At 45.9% G+C, this 9,259-nt stretch overlaps 2 protein-coding genes across 2 annotated transcripts; both read right to left on the bottom strand.

Moving 5' to 3' along the window:
• Positions 1 to 590: 590 nt before the first annotated feature.
• LOC134030973 (dual specificity phosphatase 29-like) lies at positions 591 to 3,019 on the bottom strand. Its single transcript, XM_062474425.1, has 4 exons — positions 2,867 to 3,019; positions 2,481 to 2,746; positions 2,059 to 2,282; positions 591 to 1,746 (listed from the first exon to the last, which is right to left on the bottom strand). The coding sequence occupies exons 2-4, from the start codon at positions 2,657 to 2,659 to the stop codon at positions 1,466 to 1,468; spliced, it is 684 nt and encodes a 227-aa protein (XP_062330409.1). The 5' UTR covers positions 2,660 to 2,746; positions 2,867 to 3,019; the 3' UTR covers positions 591 to 1,465.
• Positions 3,020 to 5,543: 2,524 nt separating this feature from the next.
• LOC134030976 (dual specificity protein phosphatase 13B-like) lies at positions 5,544 to 9,161 on the bottom strand. Its single transcript, XM_062474432.1, is given in 5 exon segments — positions 5,544 to 5,981; positions 6,982 to 7,113; positions 7,190 to 7,272; positions 7,480 to 7,665; positions 8,699 to 9,161. Coding segments are annotated over 4 exon segments (567 nt in total). The 5' UTR covers positions 7,635 to 7,665; positions 8,699 to 9,161; the 3' UTR covers positions 5,544 to 5,784.
• Positions 9,162 to 9,259: the final 98 nt, after the last annotated feature.

The raw sequence follows: 9,259 nt of genomic DNA, 5'->3' as shown, positions 1-9,259 counted from the left end.
GCAGGGGGGATGGGAGTGGGGGGGAGCAGAGGAGGGGGCAGGGGAGAGGGGAAGGGAGCAGGGGGGATGGGAGTGGGGGGAGGGGAGAGGAGCAGGGAAGGGAAGGGGGGGGAGCAGGGGAGGGGAGGGGGGAAGGGGCGGGGGCAGGGGAGAGGGGAGGAGAGGAGCAGGGAAGGGGGGGGGGGAGCAGGGAAGGGGGGGGGAGCAGGGGGGGAGCAGGGGGGGAGGGGAGGAAATCCACCGGCGTGATTGCAGTTGTGTAGCAGCTCAAATGAAGCCATTTAATGTGCCTGCTACAAACGGGATATTTGAATCTGTTCAGTGTACCTGTCTAACAGTGCTGACAATTAGTTTGTACTATACTCATGCCTTTGTATATTTAAATTATTGTACTTATTTTGTAAAGTGACAATTAGCATGCTTCAGTCTCTGTTAGTGACAGTGCATTGAGTAGTACTGTACAAGTGTTGTGCTTAATAGCAAGCCATTTTAAAGATATCTGGCCTTCACTAGGTTTCCCCTCACAGGGAGAATAATAAAACTATATTTTGTTAATTCTAATAATGTAAAAAATTGTAAACTTAGTCCTGTTTCCAGTACTGTTTGAGAGGTTTTATTGCTCTGTATGTATAATTCTGAAGTCTTTTGTAACAGATTTCCTTGAGGCAGCTTTCTGTTTTATAAAGCAGACTGATTTCTGTCAAAGTAACAAAGCATATCTGTGTTTGTACCCTGACAATTCTAAAACATTTCAAAACGTACCGATGTCCAGAAATGTGGCAGAATAAAACATTTACAAAATTACTAAATGATATGGTGAGTAACAATAAAGAAATATAAATTTAGTCCAAAGTCAATATTTTACATAATGCCTTTAAAGTTACATTTTCATTCCATCTGTAGATTTGTTTTCTATCTTTATAAAATGTTGGATTTATATTTTACAGAAGTATAGAAGAGTAGAGCGTGTGAATAGACCAAGCTAAGCTAACGGATTGCATGTAAAAAGCAACTTGTACTTGTGTTTTTGTTTATATTGCTCTTTTGTAGACTTTGTACATGTACAGAGGGGCCGGTAAGGACAGGGGGATCAATCTGGCTTTGTGCACAAAAATTGGACAGAATGACAGTCTTGTATTTATGACTTTTCTCCTTTTGTCAGTCACTTAAAACGCTGTACATTTTAGCATAAAAATAAATTATGATTGACCATGCACATGCTCCTAATCCTTTGACTCCAGATCAGACTAGTTGCAGAAGATTTGAATGGTGTGTTTAATGTAAAACTCAAGCTTAAGTTCTTGATTCCCCAAAAGTTCAGAACATCGCTCCCATATAAAACAGTTCTGGAGCCAGTGTTAACAGTTACTGTACGCCACAGATGGATGTTTGAAGGCTTAGGAAACATCCCACTTGTTTGACGATAATCTTTTTGTACACATCTGTGAAAGTGGTCCACATGAAATTAATTTCCCTCTGGGTGCTTTCTGCTCTGCTCTTGATACTCTTCTACCGTTGCCTGGTGGTTTCCTTGTCCGGACCCTGAATCCACTCTCCTCTGTTCCAGAAGGCGACTGTCCAGCTCTCTGAGTTGTTTCAAGAAGCCCCAGTTTGGGATGATTCTCCTGCATTGTTTCACATGGTCGATGGCATCAACAACTGTCATGTTCCTACAGATCATCAGATAGGCCAGGAAGAGAGTTGCAGAGCGGCTTCTCCCCATGACACAGTGCACCAGAAGCTTATCTGTAAACACAGAGATATAAGGGAGTACTACTAGTGTTAGGGTTAGGGACACGGCTGACCTTAAAACTAAGCCAACAACAGGGTTAAAGTGAGGTGTGGTAGCAGATTCAGGATCAGGGTTAGTTGTAGCCATAACCCTATCTGTAAGTCTAACCCTAACCCTAACTTCAAAAATTAGGGTTAGGGTACTTTATTTAAAGGGTGAGGGGTTAGGATACTTTATTAAAGAGTTGGGGCTAGGGTTAGGGTTAGGGTTAGATATATATATTTCTGCACTTGTGTTTTAAGTGAAAGACTCATGTTTAATCGTACTCTCTGGATTACTGAGTGTCTGGTGGATGAACTGGGAAGAGGAGTGGAAATACTGGCTGAGGTTGAAGGTGGGGACGTCTTCTGCCACTACTCCATAGTACACCACGTCCATGTCGCTGTAGTAGCCCGCTCCTGTGTCCACGTTATTCCAGGTTCCCTCCGCTGCGTTCAAGATGTGAGTTATTCCCAGTTTCCTCAGATTGTATTTGTCTTTCGCAGTCTCTCTGTCAAAGTAAAGATTTTTAGGGGTTAGTGCCAAGGGATGTCTGGACAGATGTAATGAACGACCTCCACCCGACTGTCAAATTCAATTTGGTGAATTATCCTTTTCTTTTAGGCTGTGAGATAACAGCTGTGTGTACTTTAACATCGAGGAGTATCTTTAATTCATAGCAAACAAAAAATTCCCCCTGCCCACTTACTCATTTCCAATGTAGACATTGGGCCAGACCTCGTTGACGTGAGTGTATGCCACACTTCCACGGTTCAGAATTTTATCAAGCTCATAACCCCCAGGTGTGACATATTCATCCCCGGTATCAGAAGCTTCTGCCTTGTGAAGATTCATCTTCACACCTGCCTTGGAGCGGCGAGAAGCCATTTCTCTCACAATAGCTTGCTTTCACACATGATGCACTCCCTTGGGATGGGCAGCTTTGCTGTCGCTCTGTTTTCCACACAAACATTACTACGAGAAAGAGGCATTGTTTATAATGTGAGCAATGTTCTTTTGTTTTTATTTGTTTGGAAAGCAACTGCCAATTCTACACAGTGTTACAATCTGGGTTAAAAATGCTAGACTACTTACCAAACGATTCAAATATATCCTTTTCACAGAAGGCATACATTGTACTTTGGAGAGCATATTGTCAAACCGTTATCATTTCAAACCTACAGAACTGCTTGACTTTTAAATCTGGGAGGCTGGAGCCAGAGCAGAGGTTGTGTAACTGGTCTGTGACAGGCATCAAATGAAGGATATTTTTAGGGCCGTGATGCGGCAGGCCCCTGACCTTAGCTGCTGAATGACTTGCCTGTAGGGAAAAGGTTCTTCCCAGACCCTGCCATCCACTCCTCAACAGAGCCTGGAGCTTTAATCTCCGCTACTGGAGTGAAGCTGTGCTTATCCAAATCTCTGCACTTGCCAAAGGATTCCCACATTCAGTCAAGTGAACCCGGCCATTGCAACCTTCAGCTCAAGCACGTTCTACTAAATGGTGTCATCCGATATTCTCTCAGCTTGACATATTACAGCCTTAAGAAGGTTTAAAACGTCATTGTAGAAGAGGGAGGGCTTCGTGACTCCTGTCGGGATGTTTTGAACCTTTTAGACTGTCCCTGCCAGGAAGAGGACTCACTGTAACTGGGCTCTGATGAAGACTATATTTTGTAAAATGCTACCCAAACTACATCTTTAGCCGCGTGAAGTTCATGGCACATGCCTTGATCTCACTGTGAGCCCCAGAGTGTAATGATGATTCCAGAGTGTGGAAGGTCTGAATGGAGCTGGTAACATGTCAGATTCATCAAATTTCCACTCTTTTTTTTGCTTCACATCTTCATGCTCTGCCATCATTCTGACAGTGAAATCATTAGACCTGTGATATTCGATTCCTTTTATTATGACAGCATCTCTCTCCCCCCCCCCCTGCGCTTTGGAGCGCATCTGTTATTAGGACAACTTCACTGTTTCATCTCGTTTCAAAGTTTGACCTGAATCTGTACACACCCTCAGAACCGTACTGGCATATTTCTGTCATCTCAAATCAAGACCCTTTAAAGCATCTTGGTATTTTACAGCGCGATACTGTATTTCAGCAGTTGAGACACAGGATTATGTGAAAGTGAACTTGAGTGTGGTATTATTTATTTATAGGTACATACAGTACAAGGTACATGTTGCTCCAATATAGCGATTGTCATGTCTGATTTTTTACTTACATTGGCATGTATCAAACAGAAACGAAAGCAAAAACAAGAATGATAGCTGGTGTGTCTTACAGTGGGTGGTACAGTGGGTGGTACAGTGGGTGGTACAGTGTGTCTTACAGTGGGTGGTACAGTGGGTGGTACAGTGTGTCTTACAGTGGGTGGTACAGTGGGTGGTACAGTGTGTCTTACAGTGGGTGGTACAGTGGGTGGTGCAGTGGGTGGTACAGTGGGTGGTGCAGTGGGTGGTACAGTGGGTGGTGCAGTGGGTGGTACAGTGGGTGGTACAGTGGGTGGTACAGTGGGTGGTGCAGTGGGTGGTACAGTGGGTGGTACAGTGGGTGGTACAGTGGGTGGTACAGTGGGTGGTACAGTGGGTGGTGCAGTGGGTGGTACAGTGGGTGGTGCAGTGGGTGGTACAGTGGGTGGTACAGTGGGTGGTACAGTGGGTGGTGCAGTGGGTGGTACAGTGGGTGGTACAGTGGGTGGTACAGTGGGTGGTGCAGTGGGTGGTACAGTGGGTGGTACAGTGGGTGGTGCAGTGGGTGGTACAGTGGGTGGTACAGTGGGTGGTGCAGTGGGTGGTACAGTGGGTGGTACAGTGGGTGGTGCAGTGGGTGGTACAGTGGGTGGTACAGTGGGTGGTGCAGTGGGTGGTACAGTGGGTGGTACAGTGGGTGGTACAGTGGGTGGTGCAGTGGGTGGTACAGTGGGTGGTACAGTGGGTGGTACAGTGGGTGGTGCAGTGGGTGGTACAGTGGGTGGTGCAGTGGGTGGTGCAGTGGGTGGTGCATCGTTTGTCTCATTGCACCACAGATGCAGCTTGGTCGCCGTGTGTCATCTACGCATCTCCTATGTAGACTCTGGGCCAGACCTCGTTGACGGGACCGGGGACCGTCTGTTCTTCAACAGAAGGCTGAGCAGATCGCAAGTGGGCGGCGTCTCTTATCCAGGCTCCTCCTCCTGGCTCATCCCCGTAACTCCTTCAGCAGAGAGCAAACGGTTGGTCATGATGGAGAACGTCAGTGCCAAGCAGCATGTGTGCTAGACAGCTCTACACAGGACTCTGTCAAATCAGCGCATGCACTGTGGGTGCTCTTTTGATTCGGTATGTTAGCAACACACGAAACAGACTTGAACTCCAGTCTGTTTGTTTGTTTTCTTACCAGCACCAGCATTTTTATTTATTATCCAGTGCCTTCTCCCTTCAGTCTTTAGAGCGTCTTCCCTTCAGAAGACAAACAGATCTTTCCATATCTTCTGGAACGTCATTAGTCAGTGTAGATGTAGAGGTCATTATAAACCTCAGCCTCACTTCCCTGTCCAGAGCTGACAGCTGAACATTCCTTGGCCCAGGCAGGGTGGGCGTGGCCTCGGCTGGTGACTGTGACAGAAGCCAGGAACAGCTTGGGAGGAAACAGCAGGTGCTTGGGTGCCTCACCAACGCTTCCAGATGTGCAACTCTAATTGAAGTTTCAGACGTGATATTGTTAGCAGTCACACTTTTCAATAAAAAACAGCTCTTCTAGGCTTTCTGAAGTATACAATATCAACTGTAGGTTTTAAGGGGTTTATTAAGGGATTTACAGTATTTTTTATGCAGTGTCTTATTATTTTATTTATGCATCTATGCATCACTCAAACCTAGAATAGAACATACTGCCATGCCAGCATTGAAAGCACACACACTGCAGACAGATATACTCTTCTACTACCATATTATTACAGTTACATGTGATTCTGATTGGCTGGTCTCAATTGGTATCAAAAGTGCGTCTAAAGATATTGTGTCTGTGGTCATCTGCCCTGATAGTGAAGCTGTTTGTCCAGCGCTCTGAGTTATTCCAGGAAGCCGGCGTTGGGACAGATGTTCCTGCTGGTGCTGACTACCTTGATGGCCTCGACCAGAGTCATGCCCTCATGGATCAACAGGTACGCCAGCACCAGGGTAGCGGAGCGACTCAGGCCCATGGCACAGTGGACAAACACCTTACCTAGCGAGGAGGAGGAACCACAACATGTTTTTAATAACGGCATGCTGCAGGTTTCTACACCTACCGAAGCAGTAGTTCAGGCTGTTCCCAGACAGCTCTGATCCCCCCCTTCCCCTCCCTGTAGAGCAGCCTGCAGATCAGCACAGGTTCCTTTGACACTAATTGCCTTATTTGTTACTTCACTGTGGATTACAGACCTGTGTATCACAAAGTGGAGTGTTTTTAACTACTCCCTAAAAGTTTCGACAATGTTGCAACAGATGTTTCTACACATGGTAATCCGGGGTTTCTTATCATGCGTGAGGATTAGGGCCCAGAGGAGCGCATAATTGAACTGTCTACTAGGCTGTGTATTTCTGTTGAGGATTACTGCGCAGGGCCTGTTACACACCGAAGACTACGTCTCCCACCATCCTGGGAGGGAGGAGGCCTCATCTTATTACTGTCATGTCTCAGACTAGATGCACTCTGCATAACAGGAGCAGAGCAGGCCACAAACATAATTGTGTAATTTCCATGTCCAATGAAAGTGTTGCTTACAAATTACCGGGCCAAGCCATTTAAAAGCAATTTTCTCGTCCAAGGTCTCGGCTTATGAGAAGATTACCGTGAGGGACGATATTAGCTTGATATTGTGTTTAGTGTTTGATTTGCATTCTAACTGCTAATGCTAGATAGGATTGCTGTGGTAGGGCTTGACAGACAAACTGATGTATGTATGGAGAGGAAAGACGTGGTTATGTCTGCTGTGTGTAAAGTCCTGGTGGGGGGTCAGCAGGTATAGCCTACTGTACAACATCATGCATCATTCACCAAACACCTTGATTTGTACATGGGTAGAGTTCTGGCTGTGCTGTTCATTTGAACATCCTTCCCTTTGAGAATTTTTCACAAACTCACCGCACAAAACGTTGTTTTGGATTTTGACTTAGTTTCTTCAGTATTTATAGACGAGAGAAGCGCTGTACCTGTGGGTGCGCTCAGGGCTGTCCTGATGAACTTGTGCTCAGGGCTGTCCTGATGAACTTGGCTGATGAGTAGAAGAATGGGCTCATATCAAAGGACGGCATGTCAAAAGCCTCTACTCCATGGTAAGTGATTTGGGTGCCTCTGTAGAAGCTGGGCCCGGTGTGTGTGTGTGTCTGTAGAAGCTGGGCCCGGTGTGTGTGTGTGTGTGTGTGTGTGTCTGTAGAAGCTGGGCCCGGTGTTCACGTTGAACTTGCCGTCAGCGGCGTTCACTACGTGGGTGATGACGAGCGCCGCAAGGGTCCTCTTGTCCTTGGCTGCATACCTAAGTGCACAAGTGTCCGACAATTTAAAGGAGCACATGCTCATTTTTGTATTTAATAACACCATTTGGGTTTGTGACTACCTTGTATGTACAGTACATGGCTTGCCTATACACAGTATACTGTAATGTAGTTTGTGGATCCAATGACCTTTGATCAAAATATATCCCTGACAAACTCCACTGTGACACTGAAAGACAGATTCTCACATGTCCCCTATGTAGATCCGGGGAAAGACCTCATCCAGATGGCCGCTGGTTCCAGACTTGGTCCACATCAGCCTCTGAAGCTCGGAGGCCAGGGGCGTCTTGTACCGGCTCTCCCCCGCCTCAGTGCACCCCAAACAGCTGCTCCCCCGGGGCATGTCTGGGTGGTCCACCTCTGCCTTTTACTAGCTGTTGGTGACACACGTCCGGAATTTCGACCAGCAATCTCTTTGATGTATTCCATTCAGCCATAAAATATGTACTGCTAAAATTCTGCCAGATAGTTAATGTTGTCTTATTTTGTATCAGATCCTGAGAAAACTAACAGTGAATTCTTCATAGATTTTCGTTCCAGTCCATTTCCGTCAGGCATGCACACACTCAAGAGAGAGACGTGAGCTCATGCTCTATTCATACTGTAAATATTTCCATCTATTTCGGATTTGAATGATTCTGCTTCAGGCATCGTACAGATGTACTGTCTGCATAGTCAATGTAAAGAGCCCCTCAGAAATGCAGTTTTATTCTAGCGGCGTATCGAGACTGGGAAGGTCTGGAGACGTGATGCTCACGTCTACTGGGATGAGTTTGTTGAGTAAAAATCTGTTTCAGTGACCTTTTGTTAAGCTGGTGCGACGTACGGACCTGCACTCCAACATCTTGACGGCTTTGCGTATCTCCGTATTTGCCGTCCTCACCGGGGGATGTGGACACAAATGCTTTCTCACGGCCAAGACACCAGTGAGGCTCGGGTGATTCGACCGTTTTACGTGTACTCAGTGCTTGTGCTGAAGTGTGTGGGAGCAAAACCAAGAGCTGGGAACTGAGTCTGTTCTGGCACAACATGTGCCTGGAGTACCTGCAGGCCTTTCTTCCTCTCCATTGATCTATAAGTACACACATCCCTCCTCCCAGCTGAAGTTGGGGGGTAGAGAGCTGATTTCCCTGCTGAATGTGTTAGACCCCCCCCTCCCCTTCCCCCTCAAGGCTAACCTGTCCTTCCTTGCTCCACTTCAGTGTAATTAAAGATAGTACGGGAGCCCGCAGTTAACACAAAGGCCGAATAAGAATCCTCTTTCATCACCTACTCCAGCCTCTTCGTACAGGCACGAAAAACAGTCTTTTGTAGAACAATGTCAGACATTTATTTGACTTGCAAATGAAGGTCACGTATATGCATAAACAGTGTACTCACACATAATGTATACAGTGTTTTCCTAACCTGCAAAGCAATAGATGAGTCCAGATAGCAGACTTGCCACCAGCGTCTCTCACTCAGTCACCACATGTAGGTCAACAGCACACAAGTACTGTACTGCAGGTCCACACACTGTAATCTGCCGCACAATGTTTTTGGCTATTTTAACATTTGAATCTCAGCTCAAAATAATTCTGGCATCATCTTCTGAATTCCCTGAAGGTTATCTGATATACCGGTATGTGGGGAGGGTGAGGACACAGCCAGAGAATGACTTCAGAAGTGCTGTTGCTACGGCTTCCAAAGCAATAGATAAGGACCGTCCCCCGAGGATTCATGTGCTGTTTGAGTACATCAATGTTTGGGAATTCTCTGTTCTCCATGACCTCATTTGTTGAACGCATTCGATCTGACTCACGTTGAAATTAAGCATTTATCATCTTTCACACAAAGCATACTATCTATCCTGTCAGAAATACAGTAAAAACAATAAAAACAAAAACAATTGTTGCGTTTAGTTTTATGTCATTTCTATTTTCAGACACATTGTAACATCTTACACCACATTTAGAATTAATGTTAGAG

This window comes from Osmerus eperlanus, chromosome 12, assembly GCF_963692335.1.
Source record: "Osmerus eperlanus chromosome 12, fOsmEpe2.1, whole genome shotgun sequence".
NCBI classification, from domain to species: Eukaryota; Metazoa; Chordata; class Actinopteri; order Osmeriformes; family Osmeridae; genus Osmerus; species Osmerus eperlanus.
Note: the sequence above shows the minus strand (reverse complement) of the source record. Positions and strands in the feature narration are given on the sequence as shown.